The sequence below is a fragment of the Columba livia genome, chromosome 13 (genome assembly GCF_036013475.1).
Source record: "Columba livia isolate bColLiv1 breed racing homer chromosome 13, bColLiv1.pat.W.v2, whole genome shotgun sequence".
In the NCBI taxonomy this organism is placed as follows: Eukaryota; Metazoa; Chordata; class Aves; order Columbiformes; family Columbidae; genus Columba; species Columba livia.
The window spans coordinates 13,041,643-13,066,501 of NC_088614.1; the positions used below are offsets into that span (position 1 = coordinate 13,041,643).

The window sequence follows — 24,859 nt, forward strand, 5'->3', positions numbered from 1 at the left end:
AGCTCTGCAAAGCAACCACAGTAAAACACACGCAATGCAAGTGTTGACCCTCGGAGCAGTTGGATCTCACCTAGCATGCCTTGTGAATGCCACGTGTACTCGTACCATGTTTTCACCCGGTTCTGAACAGTTTTAGGGATTTTGTAGAAGTTCATGTATTTAATGGTACTGTCCATGCAGCTCCGATAGTAAGTTTGCCCTGCAGTAGCGGCGCCAACCACGTCTCTCATCTGAAGGGGAAGAAGAGGTGGAAGAGATGTTTTAAGTGCTGCCCCTTATCCATCACACAGATTAAGCAGTCTAGAGCTGGTACGCTGAGTCCTAACAGCATCCGGCAAATACATTGTCTTCCACTGATGCTGAGCAGGTCCTTGCACAGGGAAAACAAACCTGGAGATGCAAACCTGTGGACCAACCGCACCGAAACCTTCCCCACCTGAGGCTGGAACCCCCCGTGACTCCTGCTTACCTGCCCAATCATGACAGAGAAAGCGAAGACACCCATGAAGTAGTTCAGCAGCTGGAAGACGATCTCGAACAGAGTCTTGGGATCTGGTAAACCCCCGATGGTGATGAGGGTTTTGACTGCCCAGTAGTAGCAACGGATGTAGCTGGGAGGAAAAGCAGAGGCAGCTTTAAAGGCGTTTCTGGCATGAAGGCCTGTTTCACCCTCAGCACTGAGCTCACATCCTCTAGCCACAGCAAGCCAGAGACTGCTGAGAGTAATTACGGGTGATGAAGTGAAAATTAAGGGGCTGCAGAGTCCCCACCACACTTGCAGGTGCTTCTGGAGATGCTACAGGAGCAGAGTGATGTAGGGACCCCCCAGAAACCTCCATGCAGGAAACTCAGCTGCTCTGGCTACTCCCATTTTCTGCTTCTTTCAGAACCACTACCATAAACCAGCAATTTATTTTCAGCAACATTTACACTTTAAGAATTAATCGGAGGAAAAAAAGGTTGCTAAATGAATTGTTACTCAGTGTTTTGTTTTGCATATGTTCTACAATGTGCAGGTATGGGAGCTACGAGGCAGCATTCAGCTCATGAGCCGAGTGCTCCCCCTGCGGCATCCATCACCGACAGTGCAACGAACATTTAACACGTGTATCCTGGAAATGCCACAGTGAGGGGACTGAGAGGACGGGGTGGCCACTGTCCTCATCTCACACCCTGGGAATGAGGGTGCTGGGCTGGTCCAAGGGTCCTGATACACAGCACCCAGGACACACACCTTTGAGTCTCTATCCTGACCTGGCAGCAGGTCAATATGAACAGAAACAGGGCTCACACTGTCATCCTGCTCAGACAGGGGCTGTTTCCTTGTTTCCCAGCACCAGCTTCCCAGTTTTTCAGCCTCTTCAACCTGCCATCGCCTTCCACCTCCGCCCAGATGCAGCCCTTTCATCCTGCAGCACCGTATATTACTGCACATCACATCGTTTCTGTCCCTATTTCAGGGTTTTTTATGAACCCAGCTGCACCATAACTCCTTCCCCGTGCTCCAGCTCATCACAGCGAGCTGCGCTCTGTGAGGACTCAAGCCCTGGCTTGTACCTGTTTCCTTCCCCATCATAGACCCAGGTGGTAGAGCCCAGTCCCTCGTAGGCTGATGCCCAGTAGTAGAGGCAGGAGTTCACGTGCAAGCTGTACAGTAAATAGGCAGTGGTTCGAATCACTCTGTGAAAAAAAAAATAAAGAGGAGAGAGCGGGAAGGGAGATGATATGGTGCCTGCTGGGAGAAACATCAGATTCCCCCCTGTATCACAAGGCGCTTTGAAGCAATGAGCCCAGTGCTGACCATGCATGTCCTGCCGATTCAGGAACCACAGAGAACACAAAAATGCGGCCCCCACTGCGCCCTCCTGCAGCCCTGCGGCTCCACAAGTGCCCAAAAAAGCAGTTTATCTACTGGTGACTCCTCTTCACCACCAGTACCCCCATCCCCTCTGAGCTGGAGAGGGGTGATCCTACCCACACGGGCTCCAGGACCCTCACATCCCACCTGCATGAGACAATGCCCGTGTCAACCAGTCCAGGGACAGTGAGAAAATACACCAGAAACCAAGAACGAGTACACACCCAAGTGAACCTTCTTCCCCAGCAACAAACAGCAACTCTCCGCTCCCTCCCTCCCGCTCACCTGTAGATGTAGGCCTTGCTCAGGATGGCCTCCAGGCGGTTGTTGAACTCGAAGAAGGCCATGTACTGGGAGGAGAAGGAAAGCAGCGTGCTCCAGCTTCCCATGACATCCCCACGAACCCCCAGTCCCCCTCTGTGTCCCTCCTGCAGCCCCCCTGCCACAGACAGGTTTGGCTCCATCTATAAGTGCCCTTCTACTCAAACACGAGTGTGTTTTAGGATTGAAATGAAGTGTTTGATCAACAGCCCTATAAAGCCTTTGTCTTCCCATCTATTTTTCAATCCTTTTGTCATCATTGTTAAGTCTGGCAAGCTGTAGCTTACCCTGACCAGTGCGGAACCCCTTCACATCCACTGCAACTGGTGTTCTGCCTGATTCTGTAAGCTCCAACTCACCTTCAGACAGCGAGGAAAACGCAGGAGTGGGTTGACACCAACTTTGAAGTAGAAGAAATCCAGGGGCAGGAGGCAGACCACATCCATCTGAAACCCGCACAAAGAGAGAAACCTGTGGGGACCTGCAGGCTTGGTGAGGTGGAGCTGCAAGCCGTGGTTCAGATTAAAGATTCAGATTAATAAATAAAATGATGTCAAACCTTAAAGCGTTGTGATCGCAAGTAGTTCTCTTTCATGGCCTTTTTATCAGTCTGGTTGGGAATAGGAGGGGGAGAGAGAAAGGAAGAGTGATCATCACTTACAGAAAGGAAAGTCAAGGCCAACACAGTCCTACCTGGCTTTCCTCTTCCGCAACAGGGAAGATGGTTCCTTCATGCCTCGGAAGGGGAGCAGAGCAAGAGGAGCAGGAGAAGACCTGGCCATATGCCATCTTCCCATCCTATCTGGGGACATCCTGCGCTCGCTTTGCACCCAAGACAAAGCACATTGCAGTGCCAGCACCACAGAAGTCAGAGCTTACAGGAGAAACCTCCCTGTCTGAGCATTTGCATGGGCCATGGGAATGCTGTACCCTCAAGGTTTTATTTTTCACAGCTTATTTGATTGGATATGGAAATGAAATCAAGGGCTTTCACTTATCTCAGGTGCATGATCTATGCATTCAGATTGCAATTTCTTTTGTTACATTGTTAATGCATTCTGCTTACCTATGCTCCTGAAAATTAAACCTGGAGTTTATTACGCCATCAGCTCACGTTCAGCAGTGTATGGCTGTGCTGGGGCTGGTCAGTGTGTACCTCACTGCACCACCGGCAGGACTGTGCTGTGGATCAGCACCCACCGAGCATCCCTACCCAGAAACAGGGCTGTCATGGACAAAATGTTTTCTAGATGCGTTAGTACTGACTTTAGGGGAAAATTCATATGTTTGGCCAGCCAAAAAGACTGCCGGTTTATCTACTACATGGCAGGAGAGATGCTTGCAGTCATCCAAGAGTGGACACAGCCCTGCTGGCCACAGCTGTGGTGGGATTCAGAGCTCAGTGACCAGCACCATCCGTGCCACTCGGGGTGGTGGGCATAGGAGGTCCCTGCAGCTAGTCCCCAGCAATGGGACATGATGTGCCGCCACTCACTATTATGTCTCCGCCCTGAACAAACTGCAGCCTGGTCTGAAAGACGAGGATGTCCAGCAGATAGATGAGGTCACAGAGGTAGTCCACGAGCAGCCAGAAGTGGATGTTTCCCGGTGTCTGGTAGGGGAAAGCCCAGCGGACAGGGATTAACCAGCAGTTCCAGTTCCAGGCCATGACAACGAAGAACAGCCACAGCACGTACATCAGGTCTGTGCACAGGGAACAGAACCACGATTAGCCAGGCACATGTGCCTCATCTGGGTGAATCCACCATGCAAAGGTGTTTTCATCCCCTGACCTGCCCTGGACACACGAAGGAAACGTGCAGGAGGTCTCATATTGAGAGCATTTAATTGCAAGTCAGCTGGGCTCTAGATGCAAAGTGAACACCATCAGTTACAGAGCACATTGATTTTTATCAGAAAGCCTCTTCTAACTTTGCTGACTCAACTAGGTTTGCTCTTGCTTTGCTCCCACAACACTGAATTTCTTGCTTTGCTTTTCTCCCCCCCTGAGGCTGTGCTGAGCCCACTGCTGGCTGCCCCAGCCCGGCAGCTTCGAAATGGCTGTGAAGTAACCAGGACTAAGGAAGGAGCTGGCTTCCTGTGGGGTGTCCAACAGACAGTGGATTTTTCTTTCGTGAATTTCATTTTTATTTGGGGTGTCCACACCACAGGGACAGTGTTTGCCCACTTAAAAGTCTGAAAAGCAGAAGGCAGCTACCCTTTCCCTGCCTGGTCAGGCTCCTGACACCCGCAGCTGTTGGGAAGTATTTAGGAAAGCCCATGCATTGCAGGGAAATCTAAAACTCTGGGTTTTTTTTTAGTAGACAGGTGTAAGCCGAGTTGATTCTTCCTTACTCATCCTCTCTTCTCTACAAGGTCACATCTCTTACATCTCCTCCCCTCCATACCCACTCTCCCCCAGCCCCACCAGCTTGCTCCCAGCCCACGTGTGTCACTCTGCTCCATCACTCACTGGTGAGAGGGTCGATGCTGCTGGGGAACTGGTAGTTTTTCAGGCGGTCCAGCCAGGGCCGGTACTTGAAGGTGCAGCACAGCATCTCGCAGTAGTGCTCATCCCCCCCCGGCTTGTCCCCCTCCGGCTCTGCTGCCGGGGGAGGCACTGGTGCTGCCGCAGGCACTGCCTTGGCCGGGGCTGGGAGAAGCCACACAGTTATTTTAAAGGGCAGAAAATCTTACTTCAACTTAAGATCTTTAAATTGTTAGTAAAGCAGCTATCTCCCTGAAAACACAGCGTGTGTGGGCACCCAGAGGTTCAACACTCCCAGCCCAACTCAAACTCACATGCCGTAGGGCTCTCGTCGTCCGAGGTGACATCAGGGTCAGTCAGCTTCTCCTTCACCTTCTCGGTCCTCTCTTTGAAGAGCTTCACCAGCTCCTGGAGTCGGTTGTTGATGACGGTGCTGCTCACGCTCGTGGCTGACCCAATGCGCTCGGGCAGGCTGTGAGGAGATCATGCAGATAGGAAAGCCCAAGGGCAGGTTCACGACCCATTTTTTCACCTACAGAATCCTGAATTAGGATTTTCCCATATTTATTTGGCTATTGTGTAATCACAAGAACACAAGTTAAGGTGGTTTCAGTAAAACACCATCAAGCAGGGCCAGCCTGAGCCTCACCCTTGCCCTGGGGTATGAGATGCCCTCAGAGGGATGTGAGAAGCATCAAGATCCCAAGCTTGATTGTATGCACTCGGGAGAAGAAGATTTTTGGAAGAACTATGTGGTGAAAATGTGTACCAGGCCCCTGAATTTATAAGCATTATCACCTTTTTGCAGCCTCTTTATTAAATCTAGGTTTGATTCAGATCAGGATGCTTTACCTAGCATGACTGAGAACAAAACCAAGCTCATTTGCCATTGCTCCAGGTTGGTTCATTGTGATAACTGGCACAATGATTTCTGCCCAGGAAGAAAGCAAAATCCTGCACCACGTGGAGGTACAGACCCTCCCTAAGTCTTGGCATCCCAGAGGGACAGCTGGCTTAGAGGCTGTGCCCTGGGGCTGCAGGGAGTCTTGCACCCTGGACCTGGGGTGCATGGAGCACAGCTTCTGCCCATGTCCTTGGTAGAAGAAAAAGGTTTTCTCCATAATGAGTAAGAACAAAGCGTCCCTATCATGCTATAGCATACGCAAATCTAAGGTGCATCTTCTCTGTGGTTAAACCTAGTCGTAAGGAGAATTTCTACATGGATACAGGAAAAACAAGAGAGCAGTTTCTGCTCCAGGGAGCATCATGATTGTTATTTCTGGAAAGGAGGTACATTACTCATTAGACAGTGCAAGCCTTGCTGTGGGCACAGCTCCCTCTCCATTTGTTACCCCAGCACTTCTGGGATCATTGTGATTTCCACCCAAGCCCCAGGATCTGATCCCCTAGGAGCTCAGCTTGTCCATAGTCCCCACACGCACCTTTCCCTCTGCTCCTCGTCCCAGCCCAGCAGCCCTCGGGTGGGCGACTGGATCACCAGTCCCTCGGCTAGAGCATCCGCTGGGGCCAGCAGCTTCCTCCTGTGGACACAAACACAACGACTGAGGCTCAGCTTGTCTCCCATCCTCAGCCAGCTCCTCTCCCTCCTCCTGCTCCTCCTCCCAGGTCTGTTTTCCACTTCCCCTTCTCCTGTCATGGTCAATTTTCTGTTCATTTTTGGGGCTGCCCGACGTCAATGGGAGGAACCCACCCTGCTCATTAGCTGATAAAGCCCTATTTTTTACCACGGGAGTGGTAAAATACTGGCCCAGGTTGCCCAGAGAAGTGGTGGATGCCCCATCCCTGAAGACATCCCAAGCCAGGCTGGATGGGACTCTGAGCAAACTGATCTGGTGAAGATGTCCCTGCTCATGGCAGGGGTTGGACTGGATGAGCTTTGAAGGTCCTTTCCAACCTGAACTGTTCTCTGATTCTATTTCTTCCTGGGCACCACTGAGCCCATGGCTGCAGGGGCATGCAGCCACCCAGCCCACTTTGCAACCCATTGTGGGCACCTGGCAAGGTGCACAGGGGGTGGGCACTGCTGCGTGCTTATCCCCAGGGCTGCACTGTCACACCACTGCACTCGAGGAGCAGGCAAGGAAAATGCAGTGTTGGTACGGTGGAGCAAAAAAGCCAAATCTGGGAAAAAAAAGGGAAGGTACAGGGGATACCACCTGGCTCTGAGATGGCTCGATAACACCTTAAACCTCTGAGACAAAGTGAATTGCAGAGCAGCGAGTACATAACTTGGACCCTCTAATGGGATTTTTTTCCACTGGTGCATCAAGACTTTAAACAGTATCTCCTACAATAGGAAGCAACCCAGGAGACACATAGCTAGTGGAGTGCATGTCAATCAAGTAAAAGCTAAAGATATCACCCTGGCTTGCTGTCCAAATCTGCCCGAAAGGGGTTGCTCCGTCTGGTTGAGTACATTTTCCTGTACCAGCATGGTCAGAGGGGTGAGAGCCCCTGGGAGCTGGGGACGATGCCTGGGCAGAGCCGTACCTGGGGGTTGCTGGTGCCGCACCAGGCACCCCCAGCACGTTGGGAGTGCCAGGCACTGGTAAGTGGGTACCGTCCTCCACCGCATCGCCTCCGCCATCCGCATCCTTGCCGCCCAGGGTGGGGTAATTACCTGGCCCGTGGAGAAGGACAATAATTGCAGGTGAGAGGGGTGCAGTGCCCAGCCTGCAGGGAGGATCAAGCCCCAAAAGCCCCATTGCCTCCACGGAGCTGTCCCCAAACCCCAGAGCATGCTGGAAGGACTCTCCTTTTCCTTCTATTCACTTCTTTCTCTCAACAGTTTGGAGCATTTATTTCTCCCTTTTTTTTTCCCCCCAGTTTTTAACACTATAAGAAGTGCCACCTGCTTCCCTTCTGCTTTCCCAGCATGCAGTGATTGTAACTACTCCCTGCAAGTGCTGGGTCTCTGTAGTTTAGAAAACGATGGAGACAAGGATTAATTACCAGCTGCAGGTGTTACACAGGAACCCAGGATTTCCAGCTGCAGACCTGCCTGTCAGAGTCTAGAAAATCTCCTGGGTGTTCTGAACAAAAACATATGGATCATGCAAGCTCCAGATTACAAGAGCATTTGCTTTTCATGCAGAATAATGCACTATTTAAATAAGGACTTACAGCTTCTCTCTTTTGCAGAGGTAACAGCTGCTTCCTGCACAAACCAGGTTTGAAGCAGGAAGGCTGGATGTTTATAGTGGGTAAGGAAAGATGCCGGTTGCCCAAGGGTGCTGGGGGTCATTTAGGCTACACTCCCCACCAGCTGGGTTGGGAAGTGTCATCTCTTTTCTTAGCTATATAACTAAATGAATTAGTTCCTGTGGAATTTCTTCTAACAGGGATTTTCACACATCTGATGTAGGACCAGTGGATCAGAGTGTGGCTTGATTAAGTCACCAAGAAAAGGCCTGTTTGGATGGCAAAATTAAAATCCCATTGCGTGCAAGAAAAAGCAGCAGAATTTGGCTTGTTGGTTAAAACCAAGGCAAAGCTCCAGAGACATAACTTGTACTTCTGGGTTAAAAGGCAGAAAATGGTGAACTGCAAACCTTCATCTTACCATCCTCTTAGTATGAGTGGGTTGCACAAATGCTGAGGAGAAAACTGTGTGTGCAGCAGATATTTAACCCTCTGCCTGCGGGTCCTTAGGAAGAGTTTTTGGCCAAACAGGTCAGAACATATAGTGTATAACATACGGATATTGGCAAACGCTCTCTAGGGGTTAGCTGGAAAGGCACATAGTGATCAGGTGGAAGCAGAGAAAAACATGAATTTGTTCCCCAGCCTCTGTGCTGCAACATGAAGCGAGCTTTTATTTATTGTTTTTTTTTTCCTAGAAGCAACTACTCCAGGGGTAACCCCTTTGCCCCCCCCCCCCACCACCACCAAGCAATGCAAGCCCATTGTCAAAGCTGATGTCTCTAATACCTAGCGGGGATTGCTCCTCATTGCAAAAATTGGGGTTGACAACTCCAGCCTTGGGCTTGCTGGTGACAAGGACAGGGATGCGGCAGGCAGCGGTGGCTCGGTAGCTGGGGACATTGGGGAGCTGCTCTAGCGCGCCGTGGCCGGGAGGGGAGGTGTCCCCGCCGTCCAGCGGCTTGTCATGCACCAGCCGATCTAGCTCGACGTCTCGGGCGCGCGCGGCCATGCTGCTAGGCGCCTAGGTGCTTCAAGCAAAGGACAAGGCATCGGAAGCTGCAATAAAACACAGAGTGGTTTGAGACGGGGTGGTTGTGTCAGCGCTGCTGGGGTTTTGGTGCCGCTCACAGATGTCCGTAGCGCAGGACAGCAGTGGTGAGCATCCTACCGTGTGCTTTTCTACCATCTCTGTGAGACCAGGGTGCTCTGCAGGGCTGCACGAGCAGAGAAATCTCCAGCCTGTACCAGGGCGCAGGTTAAACCATCCCTTGTGCAACTCCCTGACATCAGTGGAGTTACACCAGGACCTGCTTTGCTCGCTCAGGCTGCATTGGGAGCTCAGCACCTAAGTTTTATTACCAACCTGTTACCTCCTAAAAGGTTTTGTTAAAATGCGCTTTATGCCACTGGTTATTTCCTAAACTGAGCAAAGTGGTAAAGAAAATCCTTTTTATCCCCTTTACATTCTTCAGCTGAAGAAGAAACTCTTATTTCACATTAGAGGTTGCTTAATCAACAAGACTAAGTACTGCATAAGCAGCAGCCTTTCAGAGCTGGCTCCAGCTGATGACACTATTGCCATCGTGCCGTTCCCACGGGATGCTTTAAGCCAGCGAAAAGCCCTGCCTGCCCACGCAGCCCCACGCTGCAGAAATCTCAGAGTCCTACTCCCAGCCCGCGGGGAGGGAGAAGCTGCACTTGGCCGTCACTGAGCATAATGTTATCTGCTTCGGTTTCTCCTAATTTCACATTACACTGCTATATTATCATACCTTCAGCATCAATCTCAGCAGCTTCAGCCGTTTCCTCTTCCACCTTCAAACCAAAAAAAAAAAAGCCATTTTAAGGAGAAAAATACCTGCTGTGTCAGAAAAAGAGCAGACTTTGCAGCTTGATATTCCCTGGCTATCCATCAGCCTCTCAGCTGGTTGTTCAGTGCCAGCATTTTTGGGTAAAAGCACCCCTTGGTGCACAGCTCCGGAGACGTTCAGAGATGGGGACATCTCAGTGGGCAACATCCCCAGTGTCCATCCCAGTCCCTGTTCCTCACCAGGGCACTGTGTCCTCCCAGACAATCTCTGAGCCCCCCCAGCATGCACAGGGCAGTGAGAGCTCACTGCAGAGCTGAGCCCAAGCAGGGAGCGATGCTGTACCTGTACGAAAGCACCTTCCAGATCACTTATCTCAGCTTCTTCCAGCTGCTCAAACCTGAGGGCCTCCTCTGTGAAGTAGACACCATCCACACCCTCGTCAACGGTGAGACAAGGTGATGGGGCTCTGGATGGGACAGATCAGAGACAGGAGCCCTTCCTGAGGTTGCACACATTGTGGACAGGGGGCAACATGTCAACAGGGGGGACATCGTGTCAATAGGGTGATGCACAGCTCTCCCATTTTCGGGGAGCACTGCTCCTCCAGCTGTGCTGCAAACCACATTTACAGGCAAACGATAGCACAGAAATCTGAGTTTAATACAGCAGCAGTACAAAAGAAATTGCTCCTTAGATTAGAAGGCACTTGGAAAAAATACTACATGGGACACCAGGTGAGAAGTGCATAAATAATGCAGGGCATTGCATGTGCATACACAAAAATTGCATATGCAGAAAGGTACAGGCAGTATGTTTCTGCCACTGCGCATAAAAATTTCTCATATGATTAAAATTTGCCAAATAAAAAGCCAAGAGCCTAATTTCCAGAGAGGGCTGCCCCACAAGCACCATCTGAATCCCATGTTTTCCTCTGCAAGACATCACCAGGATACATAATTCTCATTTTCCTTCAGCAGCACGCAGAGAACCCAGCTCTGCCGTTGACAAAGGGTGCTCACAAGATCAGTTTTATTGGTTGAATATAACTTTATAACTGAAAGTATAAAAAAAAAAGCCTAATCATGTTGTTCTGTGCACTTATCTCCCTATTTGCTCTTTTCTGGCAAGAGACACAAAGCGGGGATTGGGTATAATGAAAAATTTTAAGACAGCTAAAAGCATGAAAATTGAAAAAGCACCTTTCTGCATCCTTGGCAGGTCCTGAGACAGAAGGTTAATGCAACAAGCAGTGGCTGCTTCTTATCTTTCATCTCCATGTCTTAAAATCCTGTTATTTCCCAAGGTCTTTTAAAAAATATTTTTAATAATTCCGCCTCCCTTACTTTTTTTTAAAATTAGGTTCCCTTCAAATCAATCACAAATCTTTTCATCCTAATATAGAAAATCCGTTACTGTTGCTCTTTTCCCATAAACAGACAAACACATTGAAGGATGGAGCAGTATCTCATTCACCCAACAACTGAAGCTCAAGTTTTTCTAGTGGAGTTCCAGGAATAAATTTTGATGGAATAATAAAAGATGGGTTTAACACTGAATACTCATGTGTTTTCAGCTTCTTCCTGAAAATCTAGCTACTTCAGAGGAATTAACAGCGACTAATATTGTAGCACTAGGTAGTAACTCCCTAGATGTTTATCTCTTGTGAAATCAGAGAAAAACACTAAACCAAGCGGAAATATTTTTCTGATACCATCTAGACCAAAGTCACCGCTGATAACAGCTGACGATAACTTGGATATTTCCTACAACACAAAAACCAGTAAAATTGTACCTACTTGTATTAAGTGGTATTTGCAGGTACAATGCATAATCCTGTCTTTAAATTCAGCTCTGAAATACTCATAACAATCCCAACTGCCCTGAATTAATTGATATGGCTTTAAATAATGTGGTCCACGTCCAGGAGCTGGCTGCTCGCAGCTCCCTGTGAAGGCACAAGCCGGGGCTCCTGCTTGGCTGAGGGAAGGGATGGCCGGGGCTGCGGTTGCTACGGGCGGCCGCGATGGAGATGGAGCTGGTGTCACCAGGAGACACTCGCCTGTCACCAGGAACCGCGTCAGCAGCAAGCCCTGGGGTGAACCGGTTTGTGAAAGCATCGCTCCCGAACGCATCCCTCCTTAATTCATCCCTACCAAACACAACCCTCCCTGGCGCATCCTTCCCTAGCGCGTCCCTCCTGAACACATCCCTCCCAAACGCATCCCTCCGTAGCTCGTCCCTCCCAGGCAGCAGGCTGGGCAGCCCGGCTCTGCCAGGAGGAGCTCGCTCATCCACGGGTGTTTCAGCCCCTCCGGCTTGTGAATGCAGCTGAAACAGCAACTGTGTTCACGCTCGTTTCCAGCAAAGCCATAAAGGCAACAGGAGCCACTCACCCTGTACTCTCCTCCAACGCCTTCTCCTCCTCCTCTTCCTCCTCCTCCTCCGCCTTTTCCTCTTCCTCCTCCTCGGCAGCACTCAGGGAGCACAGCCACAGCCTGGGGAGGAGAAACTCCTTAGGGGAAATCCAAAAAGTACATCTGAACCTCATGATAGGAGCACTGCTTGGCTCTGCATCCCCTTTGGCCAGAGGTGCTCTGCCTCCATTCCCCAGCCAACATTTTGTGGAGGAACATGCTTCGGCACACTCAGCATACACTGTTTCACAGCACATTAATGTCTGCAGCCTCAAGAAGAAGAATGGGAAAAAGTTTGGGAACACAAAACCAGAGTCCTTGAGCCTTCAAACTCCCCCTGTACCATGGGGAGAGGAGGTGTTTAGGGGTCACTATTGCTGATTTTGACCAAAACCTCCCTGTTAATGAAATCCAGCCTCCAGAATAGGATGTGCTTGCCGCCCACAGCTTCTTAGGCTCATATACTAAGGGGAAAAAAATCTGAAAAATATTTTTATAACATCGAATGTTTTCTGGCTAAGCAGAAGTGAGCTCTGTTGAGTGCAGGTGGCTCTGGGCATAGCTTGGGCTTAGTCCAGTCGTGCATCACCCATGTCAGAGGTGGGGACTGCTGTGTACACCCTTCTCTGCACATGTGCTGGGCTCAGGGAGCGTTTTGGGGAGCTGCCAAACCCTTTGGACACCTCTCATCCCCCTGCTGCAACACAGCCTGCTTCCAGCTCTGAACACATCGCCCAGCCTTCAGGAGGACCTCAGCAAGGCTTGCTTTTGGAAGACATAGGAAGAACTGCATAGAGAAGACTACCATTTCCAAATATCATGAAAGTCGGATGCACAGTTGATGGAAATGAGGTCCAAACCCTCTTGCCTCAGGAATAAAAATCTACTTAAAGGAAGCCTAAGCAGAGCATCCTTCAGCTGTCCTCTGCAGGCAACACGAAGCATTGCATCCATGGCTCTGCCACTGCCTGCCCCAACCTAAATCTCAACACCAGAAGGAAAAGCTGTTTGCTCAAACACTTTTTGGGTCCTTCTGGTGCCCTCTTTTTTGGAAACAGGCACCTTGGCTGCCTGCTGCCAGCTCTATCAAGGAGGGATGCCCAGGGATGTGCTCATCCCCTCATGTGGCCACCACACTAGTGGCCAGAGAGCCTACAGAGCTGCCCATCCACGGCATCTCCCTTTTCCTGCCTGGTTTCTTCTTCCTGAGGTTCCTCCTGGATGGGGGGAAGGAGACAAGCATCTGTCACCAGCTCAGCCTCACGACCCCAGGCCATCATCTCGCAGGTGGCTTTGTTAATCCACTCATCAGTGATCTCTTCCAGGATGAGGTCGGTCTCTTCGGGTTCCCCGGGGACAATGTGAACTGAAATAGAAATGGGGAAAGGGAGGTGGTGAAGTGAGAGCAGCACATTTTCGAGAAGCCAGGGAAAATCCCATGTTTCAGCTGCTTGATGCAGAGGTGTTGCCACATGCTGGGACTGAAGCACCTCTCAGACATGTACAGACCCATTACCCCAAGCTGTGCCTGACAGATGCCTTGGGCTCTTTTGCAAGAAGAAGGGAGAAAATACACCATTTTGTGCCAAGTGTGTCCAAAGCCCTAGGAAAACTATAACCCTTTGCATGCAGATGTCTGTTGGCTTCCCTACACACACAGCAGCCTCCACCAACAGGTGATGTGTCCCATCTCCAGGCCACATTTTGACTTTCCTTGCAAACAGAAGCAGACATGGGAAGAGCCCAGAGCCTTTCACCTTGCGAACCCTGAGCAAAACACTGCACTAGCACAGCCCAGGGACCTTGGCTTTGCAGAGCAAGACTCAATGCAGAGCCCACGTTGGAACACCCCAAGTACCACATCACGTCCGCTCTAAACACTCCACTGGGTACAGTGTAGGAAGCATCCCACGTGGCCCAGTTTCTCAGCATCATTGGGGGAAAACCCACGATGGGTTACTGGGGAGGCTGTGAGAGCAGATCCAAAGCAAAGAGCACAGGTCTGACTCACTCTGTGTCCCGGGGGCTCCCACCCCACCACTCCACAGACCAAAGAAACATGAGGAGGAAGCGCATCCGTGTACTGTAAAAACAGTTTATTTTGAAGTCTGCCTGACAACAAAACTTACATGTCCACAGTGAAGCTGATAGGAAACATGCAAATTTGACTACAGAAAGGCAGGAAACCCACCCGTGATGTCCATGCTGCCTTTAATTCACTGCCTCTAGATCTCCATTAATTAAAACGCAGGACATCAGTGAGGCGGCTTTTAAAATACATCACAACTTTTGGATACATTATATGAAAATGTGGCAAAGACTAAAACCGTAGCCTGGTACCAGCAGGGTTCATTATAAACACAGAGGATGGGGCTCAGGCTGGTTGCTTGGCTCATGACTCATAGTTACATCTGCCTACATCATCCTAAAGAAATGCAATAAGACAGTGGGAGACCTTGTCGTGGCCTTTCTATGTGTCAAGGAGGTTTGTATGAAAGATGGAGAAAGACTTTTTACCAGGGCCTGTAGAGATAAAACAAGGGGCAATGGTTTTAAACTGAAAGAAGGCATATTTAGATTGGACATTAGGAGGAAATGTTGTATGATAAGAGTGATGAGAAAGTGGGACAGGCTGCCCAGAGAAGCTGTTGATGCCCTATCATCGCATGTGTTGAAGGTCAGGCTGGAAGGGGCTTTGAGCAACCTGGTCCAGGGGAAGGTATCCTTGCCCATGGCAGAGGGGTTGAACTGGATAATCTTTGAAGGTCCCACTTAACCCAAACCATTCTGTGGCTCTAAGGTCTGTATTAAAACCTGGGGTGCAGGGGCTCTCACCCCATCCAGCCCGGCATGCCCGCACCCTCCAGGCTGGAGAGATCCCCAACGTCCCTTCCCTGCCAGGACACTCCTGCTGCTGTGGCTTGTGCTGCATGCCAGGAGCTGTGAGCTTCATGAGGGAGCTGCCATAGTTGGGAGCGAGAAGAGTTTGGGGTAAATTCTCCTATGAGGAGAGACCAGGCAAAAGCTTTGGACCATTAACCCCTACCTATTCACCTAGAGAATAACCTCACCCTGCATTTGCTGCTGCAAACCAGAGCCCTTTCCACTTGCTGGGAGAAAACACTCAGTTAATGGAAGAAAAGCAATGAGAAGCTGACAAGAGCTTAAAGAGATTTATAACATTACACCTGGGAGAAAGAAGTCAACTAAAAGAAGCCTGTGGGATACATCTGGGGGTCTCAGGGGTGAATATTCAGATGCCAGTGGGAGTTTGAGAGGGTCAGAGGAGGTTGCAGCAAGAGGCTTTCTGCCTCCAAGGTGTCCTGAGTGATGCTTTTCTACCCTCTTATAAAAGCTCTCATCTCACAGACATCATCCTGCAAAACCAATAGCTCCAGTTCCTGGAGCCAAGAGGGAGCTGGGATGGGACAGCCCTGGGAGCAGGGACACACAGCCTGGGGTCCCTGTCGTCCCGGCTGGGAAACAGCTAAAGACCATCTGCAGGTTGCCCTTCTCTTTTCCTCCCCAGCTGTGCTTTCTCCTCAGGTTGGTCTCGTTTGGTTGTGGGAAAGGCTGGCTCACCACGGTCTTCGTTTTCCATTTGTTTCAGAGGCACTAAGCCCCTTTGCCCCCTGAAACAAAAGGAGAAGGAAAACATTAATGAGCGTGCTGGCAGTTTGGTGCCAGAGCAGATATCTTGCTCAACCCAATTGCTCCCTTCCTTGGGCAGATTAAGTGACCTTGAGATGCCTCAAAGCACCAAAGATCTGTAACACAAGCCAGCCGCCCACAAAGGCTGCGAATGCCCCACACATGCAGCAGCATCCCGCTCATTTTGCCTTTTTTTGAGGTCCACAGCAGTGCTCAGGTCTCCAGTTTGTACAAACTTGTGGAGAAATGCCTTCCTGCAGGATTTCCCACTCTGAGATCCCACCAAGTATCTGCTGCCTTGGCGGGAGCATCCTCCCACATGTCCCTGGAGGAATAAACAGCCTCTGTGTTCTGCGGCGGGTCCCATGGCCTGACCAACTGCTCCTCCCTGGGGACAGCACTTGTACGGGGCTGCCTGACATCCCTCCTGCCCCATGCATCTGTGGAAGCAGCTGTGGCTCCCAGCCAGGAACCCCGTTTTGCTCAGCATCCTGCAATGTGGCTGGCATGGGGAGCCAAGCCTGGCTGCCTGCAAAGCTGGTGCTTGCTCCCCTCCACAGGCAGGCAAGCAGCAGCGTGAACCCTGCAATGCTCTCCTGCAAACATAGAGACTCACATTGAACACACCTAATCCCAGGATTTTGTTTTCCTGGAGTACCTTCCTAGACCAGGTTCAGCAAACACCATTTGGCTCAACAGCAAACGTGCCAAAGGGGGTGATGAAGGGGTCAGGTTTGAATTCCCTTGTAATTCTTTGATCAAATCCCACCAGTTTGGCAAACATCCTCCGGCACAGCTCAAGGACAGACCTTGATGTCAGCACTAACCTTAAAACCCAGGACCTGAGGATACAGGATGCTGGACTCAGAGAGACTCCCATGGGCTGAGTTTTACCAAGCCCAGGCCACAACCCCAGATCTGCTTTCACTTCTCAAGCTGCAACAGCCTCTCGTGGCTTCCCTGGGGGATTTCAGGGGCTCCCCACCAGGCACCCACGGCAGACCAGGGAGTAAAAGCCACCAGTGGCCCCTCTTCCCAATAACCACTGTCTGACCTCAGGCAAGTTAAATGGCATGGTGAGATGGAGCAATTACTTACTTTCTTCCACAGGAGTCGAGGTTGCCACAGCCACTCCCTGCGCAGAGGAAAAGGGAAACGTGAAACAATTTCCTACTTTCAGTAAACCTAAATTTTTACCCTAAATGCCCAATTTTCAGTAAACATAGTCCTTTTACCCTAAATACCACATGTGATTTCTAAGGGCATGGACTGCAGCTGGGTGAGATGCCAGGGCCTGGACACCACCTGATACTGCACAGAAAGGCAAGGAGACAGCAAAGAAAACATGCTATGGGCACTCTCAATGTTTAGAGTCCAAATCCTGGTTTTCATCAGCTAAGCAGGTTGTGGGGATTTGTTTTTTGAAGGAGCTGGGTGACAGCCCTGAGCACAGAAGATGCTGGCACTGATCTGGTGGCATCTGCATGGCAGGAGACACCCTCCTGGCTGGGGACATGGTGCTCATGCACCCTTTACCTGCCCAGCAGACAGCGTACCTGTGCATCCTGCTTCTCCCTGGTCACCGGCTGCGGCATCACCTTCTCCAGCCCCTGGACAAACCAGGCAAACATCCTGGTGACCAGAAACCACTGTCAGACCTAGCTGCTGGAGCCTTTGCTCCCACAGCAGCCATCCCTCTGGCCACGGTACCCATGCAGGAGTTGCCACCATGGTTACCTGCTGCCGTCCCCAGCCAGGGACTGAGGGATGAGGGTGGCCGCCGGCTCTGGCTGTCCCTTGGCTGTCGCCGGCTCCACTGCTCCCGGTGTGCTCTGGGTGGCTGAAACGCTGCTTTTTGCCTTTGCCTGGGTTTTAGTCCCTTTTGTGCCTGCTCAGGTTTATTCAGAAGGAGAAAGGGAACAGGCAATGCAGTGGTGATCTTACAAATTGTTGAGGAAGGGGAGCAAGCAAGGACAGGCTTGGGAGACCTCCCTGGCAGCTTCTCCCTGAGGGATGCAGTTTGGGATGGGGACACGGGTGGTTTGGGGACAGATGTGGTGTAGGGGCAGTGCCGTGATGGCAGGATGCGGTGTGCCCACCCGTCTCAGCACAGTTGATACCATGGGGCACAGGGATGGAGGGCAGCCCCAGCGCTGATGCCTGCACCCAGGTTCTCGAAGGCAGCGTCCCTTCTGAAAGTGCCACCCGGGAAAGGGGAATTGCTCACCTCCCATTGTCGCTTCGCACTTCTGCTCCTTTGGCTCTGGCTGCAGAAGGACAAAGGGATGGACACATGTGGCAAAGCATCATCTGTGGCCCTACACCACCCTGGGTGTGCACATCCCACTCCCCAGGGGGACCCACATGGACAGCGTCACACACCCTTCACTGTGCTTTCAGCACCATTTCATTGACGAGGACCATTAAAGCCAGACCTTGGTGTTGGTGGCACCAGTGAGTGCCAAATGGAGGATCCCCCAGCATACGGTCAGGTCAGGGAGCACCAGGATGGCACCCCAAGGTCTCTCTTTTACTTTGCTGAATTCCCCTGGGGTTTTCCTCCCCAAAGCCCCAGCCAGGGTGTGTGGGAGGATGGGGACCCCACTCCTCTATCACCTCTGCCACCTGGTTTCCCCGAGCCTGGCAGTGCTCACCTCCGGCTTTTTCAGCACCTCCGGCTGCGGCACCATCCTCTCGAAGCCCTGTGCCAGCCAGCTGAGCACCCGCGCTCCTGCCCTGCGGGGACAGCGTGCCACAGTCAGGGAGCTCATCCTGCACCTCCCTCCTGCCCTCCCACATCCCCCCGCCAGCCTCCCCAGGGACCCACCACTCCTTCTCGCCGGTATCTAAGTCAGCCTCGGACTCATAGCCATCCAGCTCATCCTCCTGATCGAAGGGGGTTATCTCTGCAAGGGGAGCAGTGCTGTGGGGATGCGGGAGAGCTGGGGCTCCCGGTCCCCCTAGCACCCAGCTCAAGGGACCAATAGCACCAGCATCACTGACCAGGGAGCTGGGATGTGGGATTTGGGCAATTCCAGAAATGCCCCTGGGATGCTGCAAGATGCAGACTCCCAGCTCTCCTTACCCAGAGCATCCTCTTCCTCATCCTTGAGGATCTGGACCTCTGTCTGAAAAGCCAAACAGACTGTCATCTGCCCAGCAGCCAGCATGGGGGCTCATCCCACCAGGCAGGGAGGGAAACCTGCCCTTTCCCCAAGGATGGATGAAAGCAGAAGCCCATGCAGGGCAGGATAGTGCTCCGTGTTAGCACAGGGAGAGTGATAGAAAGAAATTTAAAAAAAAAAAAAAAAAAAAGAAAAGGTAAAAAGAGCTGGAAGCTCAAGTACACCAGACCATTGTCCGGATCTGTCACCTACCTGATCAGGAACATCAATGCTTGTCTCGAAGCTCTTCCCAAGCTGCTGCAGTGTCCCTGGGGCTGGGACTGGCTGGGGAATCACCTTCTCCAGTCCCTGGGAGATCCAGGAGAGCACACTGCTCCCCACGCTGCCAGGGAAGGAGGTGAGTCAGGCTGGGACGCCCCATCCCAGGCATCCAACTCCCGACCGAAAGCAAAATGGTGTTGCACGCTGGAGGGTGCAAGAGTGATACCTCTCAAACACAGAGCCTGGGTCCTCAGAGACCGCAAATCCCACCTTCTTTTCCACTTCTTCAATGGCAGCAGGAAAACAACCCAAAAAGTTTTCCCATCACTGCTCAGCCAGTGCAGATGGGTAACTACTGGAAGAGGAACAATGACCCTCTACCCAAGCCCACCCGTTCCACCACTGCAGGGGCTTACCCTTGGTGTGTGCATGATCAGCAGCATCCCCAGGGCCACCAGCCTTTCCTGTCGGAGCCTTTGGGGTAAAAAACAGAAGGTGTCAGAGAGTGAGGTGTAGGGGACAGTGTCCCCCACTCAAAGGTGGCTGTGAACCCCAAGGGCTCCCCATCCTTCCTGCTGCCATCAGAGGGAGGAATGTATCCTGGCCCACATCCCTGCTGGGAATGCTGTCCAGCATCCCTGGGTGCTGCAGTGCCAGGGCTGGATGCAGAGGTACTGGACATCTCTCAGCCAACCTCATGGGGTCCCCAGTACCTCCCAAACTGGCTCCCCACTCACCTTAGCTGGCTTGGGTTCCTGAACTGGGGCCGGGGGCGTCTCCTCTGTCAGATGGGGCAGCGGGGGCTGCGGAACCACCCGCTCGAACCAGCCCAGCATCCAGCTGCCTGCGGGGAGCGAGGAGGGGTCTCCAGCCGGCGAGAAGCCAGTAGCAGTGGTGCACGTTCCCTGGGGAACACTGGGTGCATCAGCTGCTCACGCTGTGCCCAGGGCAGCCCAAAAGGTCCTTAGTGTCCTTTTGTTTCCACGTCCTGCTTGGGAAATGCAGCACTGCAGCACAGCCAGACCAAACCCGCTCAGCCTCTGACCTCTCGCTGTTATCATGAGCAAAATACACCCTCTATTTTAAGCACGCAGACTTAGTTAAACTTGCTTTTCCCAAATGTAACTGCTTAGTTAGGATTTTTTTTGCACAATCCTCAATGGCTAGTGTCACACAAGAAGTGCTTGTGAAGCCAGAGCAAATAGATCACAGGAACTGTGATGCTCTGCTCAGAGTCCTTTATGTTACCCTCAGTTTTCAATTGAGGGGTGAAAAACAACAGTAATTTGAGTAGAATTTGTTTATGGGCAAGTTCACACCCCAACACACTTATCAACTCGTTCTGCCCTTAGGAAACCACTCTGCTCCATCACCTTTCAGCCACGGTGGCCACTGGGGCAGGCACTCACCTGGGGCCCCGGGGAGGGTGGCAGAGGCAGCCAGCACTGACTTGCTTTGGCCGCTGTGATGTTGATGGGGTAGGTAAAAACAAGATGTGGCAAAGCAGGGATTCAGCTCTCCAGGCTCTGTTTGCTCACTGGTTTTGGATCCCCCCATCTCTTCTTGGTGTGACTCCAGGCTGGGATGCAGCACCAGCGAGCCAAGTGATGCTGCATGTTCCCATGCTTGGGTACAGGACAAGAGCCCAGCTCAAATTAGGGATGTCTTCTGCTGTTGCCCCTCCAAAGACCACTGCTTTGCCCAAAATGCCCCTCCAAAGACACCCTGCTCTGCTCAACGAGAGTCTCAGGAGCATCTCGGATGGCACCCGTGTTGTTGGTCACAGGAGGCAGCCACAGGGGGCAAGAGAAAGCAAATCCCTGAGCTCCATCCAGCCCAGCCAGGAGCCTGCATGGGAGCTTTGACCCCAGGTTAACACGTGGCCCCAACCCCCCCCACACAGCAGGTTACAGGCTGGAAGCTGCTCAGTGCTGGGCACTTTGCATTAACCCCTCACCTTTCAGACATGAAGAATGTCTTCATGTCCCTCGATGTGTTTCACTGGGGGCTGCCCAAAGCCTGACATCTTAAACATTAATGAGTCAAGGTTCACAGACGGGGTGACGTGTGTTCTCAGCTCTTTGCTTATCCCCGCCTTGTACAAGTCCAAGATGCGTGTTTGGATGCGGATGAAGCATCACCCCACACAGTACCTGCAGCCCCTGGCACACCACGGGAAGGCTCAGCTCTCCTGGAGACCCTCATGTCCCCAAAGCAGAACAGGGTGGCTGTAAAACACCCCCCTGGAGGCCTGATGACCAGAAACCATTTAAGAAATTATCTTTTACCTCCCACTGGATATAAGGGATTAAGAAGCTGAGAATGCCAGAGGAACGGCAAGGAAATAGTGGTGGCACTGTATGGCACAGAAGCATTTTCACCTTTGCTTCAGGACCATCACAGCTCCCAAAGAAGCCCAGGGTCAATTTACACCACTGAGCCCAAACAAGCTCAGAAAAAGCCCCCCCGGGACTGAAGTGAGCCCCCATGACAGCAAAGGTCTCCTCCTCCTTTGATACCAGCTTGCGAAGCTGGAAAAGCCTGGAGCTTAAGCCTGTGCTTGGCCTGGGAAGGAAAGTGGGGGGCCAGGACTGTTCTGGCACATCCGAACAAGAGAGTGGCAGAAACACTTCTGTGTCCCCAAAAATCTAGTTGTTGGGAGAAACAGGAATAAGCAGTCAGGATTTGCCTGTGATGGCACCAAAAAGCTGGCAACCACACGCGATCCCCCCGTGTTGCTGGCACCGGCCAGCGCCACCGCCCATTGTGCCAGGTCTGCCGGGCTCACAACAGCGGGCACAGGGTCCCAGCCTCAGAGCAAGAAGCAGAGTGCAGACCTGTCATCCCCATTCAGAGCAGGACACACCATGGCATTTCCCTTCCCTCCAGAATCATATAAAACCCCTCCACATTACCCATCTCTGTTGCCCTTGCAGCATCACTCCCCATGGACCCGTTCCATCGCTTCCCCACCCTGGACTTGTGCGCCGCCATGGCTCATCCTCTAGCTCTGTTTCATAGCACCAAACCCCACCACCACGAGCAGAGGTTGCCTTGCAGAAACCCCAGCCACGTCCTTTGCCTCCATCACTGCCACTTACCCCCACACACTCACCGCCACCTCCCCAAGAAGCCACCCCAGGGACGCGTGGGCTCCCTTGGCCACAGCAGCTCACCACTGACCCCCAAACCCACCCCAATCCGCTCAGGACTCTGCAAGGATTAGCTCAGTGCTGCCTGCAAATGGGATTACCAGCACCCAGCTGTCCCGTATGCCCCAGCTCCCAGCAGCCAGCCTGGTTTTGGTGCAGGATGGTGCAAAGAAAACCCCAAAATCAAACACGTTTGAGTATCCTCAAAATCCCTGGTCGCCAAAGCGACCCCAGGCACTCACCGGTCGGCGCAAACCCAGCTGCACTGCAGGGAAGGCTGTCGTCTCGCCCAGAAGCAGGCAGGCACAGGGATGTGCAGACAAGCAGCGATGGGGCTGCTGAAACTCTGCGGGGCAGTGCAAGGGTGATGTGCTGAGGATGCTCCACCCGCAGCTCTGCCCCGACCCCAGAGGATCTGGGGCAGCAGGCAGCAAATCTGCGCTGGGCTGAGCTAAGCCTCCCCTTGCTGAGCTTGCCGATTGCTGTTTGATCCGTTTACCTCCAGCCCTGTGTGACTGCCAGCCTTTCCCATCACCCCTAATCTCGGCCACGGTCACACCTTGGAGTCCTGGTACAGCTTCAGTGCAGCACGGCCAGCCCCAGCTTCTGTCTTTGGCCAGAGCTCCCTGGAGCAGCTCTGGAGCCCCGGGCCTGATTCCTCCTTCCCCAGACCCATGGGTGTCCCCAGCCTGGCAAGCAACAAGTACCCATCCTGTCTGGCCACAGCCCAGCGCCTCTGCAGCTTTGATTTCCAACCAGGGAAACTGAGGCACAGTCTCCCAAATCACACCTCAATCCCCACCCACTCGGCTCAGGGAAGCCGACTGAAAGGCATACCTGTATTTCTGAGATACTTTTCACTCTGAAGAGGAGTGAGGACTGCTTACAGTCAGCAGCAGCAGCAGCTCCAGACAGGCGCAGCACTAAATCAACCTGCTGTCCCCCCAGTAGGATCAGCAGTGGAAGCAGCACAGCCCGGACTCTGCCCCCTCTGGGCCACAGCAGGGCCAGGTCTCCCCTGGCGGGAGGCTGCCCAGATCCCACCTGAGAAGATGGGGCTGCCTGACAAAGCAAAGCAACGCAGGGACAGTTTCAAGCTGACTTTTGCATGGTCAGGCTCATAAAATCCTGCAGTGAGAGGTTAAAAAAAAAAAAAAAGCAACATCTGCTGACAGCAAAACCTGCATCTCCCCCAATGACACTCTTGCAGGCACCTCATCTTCGAACCAGACCTGTCTACAAGTCTTTGATTTATTTCTGCAAGCAAATGCCCAGGAGGAATCCTGGAGTGCGAAGGACATGGTTCAGCTCCTCACCTGGGTGATATTGCTAGCACTCCTGGCACATTTGCTGGATAACTACTTTTCATTCACTTCTGCTGTCTTTTGTTTGCTTTTACGTTCATGGGGTAAGGCAGGAAGAATTGGTAATGACACCTGCGCAGAAAACAGTTGCCAAGTAGGTAAGGTCTTCTGGAAAGAAACCAGACCTTCAGGGGCTCTTAATAAGATGCTGAGAGGATGCTGCTCCCACCAACCATTCCTGGTCCTCCCCAGCCTGAGCCTGGGGCTCTGGCGCGTGCAAAAATTATGCAGCTTTCCTGTGATTTAGGGAAATCAAAGACAAGAAAATAAAAACTTGTGTAAAGCACCGGTGCTGCCGATGCAGTTTCCTTGCCTGCCCTGAGGATACGGAGTATTTCCTCAAACTGCAAAGTTCAAACACGGGCACAGTTTAGGACTACCAGCTGAGGTTTAACTTTTCATCTTCCCACATAAATCATCCAGCCAAGAATGAGAAATTAAGGCAGCTGGGAAAGGTGTTGCCTTTCTGCCGCTGGGCACTATTCTGTTGGGTGGCACTAACACCCTCCCGAGGTTCAGCACAGCTGCCATGGAGGGACCAGTCACCTGGTATCAGCAACAGGGACGGGGGTCCTGCCCCTTCCCCAAGTCATGGACATCCCTCCTCCTCCTCCTGAGCACGTCTCCATGTAATTCAAGGAGATCTGAATGGAACAGCCAGCCAAGAAGGGACGCTGAGCTGTCTCCCAGCCACAGGATCCCAGGTGAGTGCCATCCCCATTCTCCCTTTGGTTTGCCATCCTAAACCCTTCCCAAAATTTCAGCCAGAAGCACTTTCTCAGTGATCCAAACACACATCTCACCTGGCCTGGGGGTGGGATGGACCAAGTCAGGTCATCTGCAGGTAGAGGGCTCCTCTCTTGCTATCACAGGATGGGATGGATGCAAAGCAAAAAAAAAAAGTCTAGGAAAGCTGAAACAGTCGTGCGTGGGGTTGGGGTCCTTGAAGCACAACATGCATCAGCTTCTGCCTCCTGAGCAGGCGCTGCTTCCCGGCAGGCAAAGAATCCTGGCACAAGCTGTGCCCTGGGCAGGGAGCGCTCGTCCTCCAGCAAGGGGCAAGAGCACCGCGCACTCTTCCTGCTCTTGCTTTCAGCCCCTGGGAGCCTGCCCACAGCCTGCCTCTCGACTTTTGGTTACCAGGCAAACCACCATTCCTCCATCAAAAAAGTTCAGTGAAAGAAAGAAAACATGAAAAAAAATTTCAAGCAAAGCCAGACAGGGCACAAAGACAGACAGGTTAGGTGGT

At 52.1% G+C, this 24,859-nt stretch overlaps 1 protein-coding gene across 1 annotated transcript in view; it reads right to left on the bottom strand.

Annotated features, from left to right (window-relative positions):
- CNGB1 (cyclic nucleotide gated channel subunit beta 1) overlaps nt 1-24,756 on the bottom strand; it is a 31,289-nt gene extending 6,533 nt beyond the window's left edge. The window contains exons 1-28 of the mRNA XM_065028542.1: nt 19,832-24,756; nt 19,511-19,568; nt 19,321-19,378; nt 19,086-19,215; nt 18,794-18,836; nt 18,536-18,614; nt 18,363-18,444; nt 17,936-17,975; nt 17,446-17,596; nt 17,265-17,340; nt 16,807-16,843; nt 13,249-13,423; nt 12,037-12,138; nt 9,986-10,109; nt 9,605-9,647; nt 9,001-9,071; nt 8,619-8,853; nt 7,179-7,308; nt 6,110-6,208; nt 4,982-5,139; nt 4,653-4,832; nt 3,675-3,883; nt 2,739-2,789; nt 2,539-2,625; nt 2,144-2,208; nt 1,558-1,680; nt 470-611; nt 71-230 (exon numbers count right to left, since the gene is read on the bottom strand). Of these exons, the coding sequence (XP_064884614.1) occupies nt 71-230; nt 470-611; nt 1,558-1,680; nt 2,144-2,208; nt 2,539-2,625; nt 2,739-2,789; nt 3,675-3,883; nt 4,653-4,832; nt 4,982-5,139; nt 6,110-6,208; nt 7,179-7,308; nt 8,619-8,853; nt 9,001-9,071; nt 9,605-9,647; nt 9,986-10,109; nt 12,037-12,138; nt 13,249-13,423; nt 16,807-16,843; nt 17,265-17,340; nt 17,446-17,596; nt 17,936-17,975; nt 18,363-18,444; nt 18,536-18,614; nt 18,794-18,836; nt 19,086-19,215; nt 19,321-19,378; nt 19,511-19,568; nt 19,832-19,930 (3,007 nt within the window). The 5' untranslated portion in view covers nt 19,931-24,756. The remainder of the gene's footprint in view (nt 1-70; nt 231-469; nt 612-1,557; nt 1,681-2,143; nt 2,209-2,538; nt 2,626-2,738; nt 2,790-3,674; nt 3,884-4,652; nt 4,833-4,981; nt 5,140-6,109; nt 6,209-7,178; nt 7,309-8,618; nt 8,854-9,000; nt 9,072-9,604; nt 9,648-9,985; nt 10,110-12,036; nt 12,139-13,248; nt 13,424-16,806; nt 16,844-17,264; nt 17,341-17,445; nt 17,597-17,935; nt 17,976-18,362; nt 18,445-18,535; nt 18,615-18,793; nt 18,837-19,085; nt 19,216-19,320; nt 19,379-19,510; nt 19,569-19,831) is intronic.
- Between the last annotated feature and the right edge of the window lie 103 nt (nt 24,757-24,859).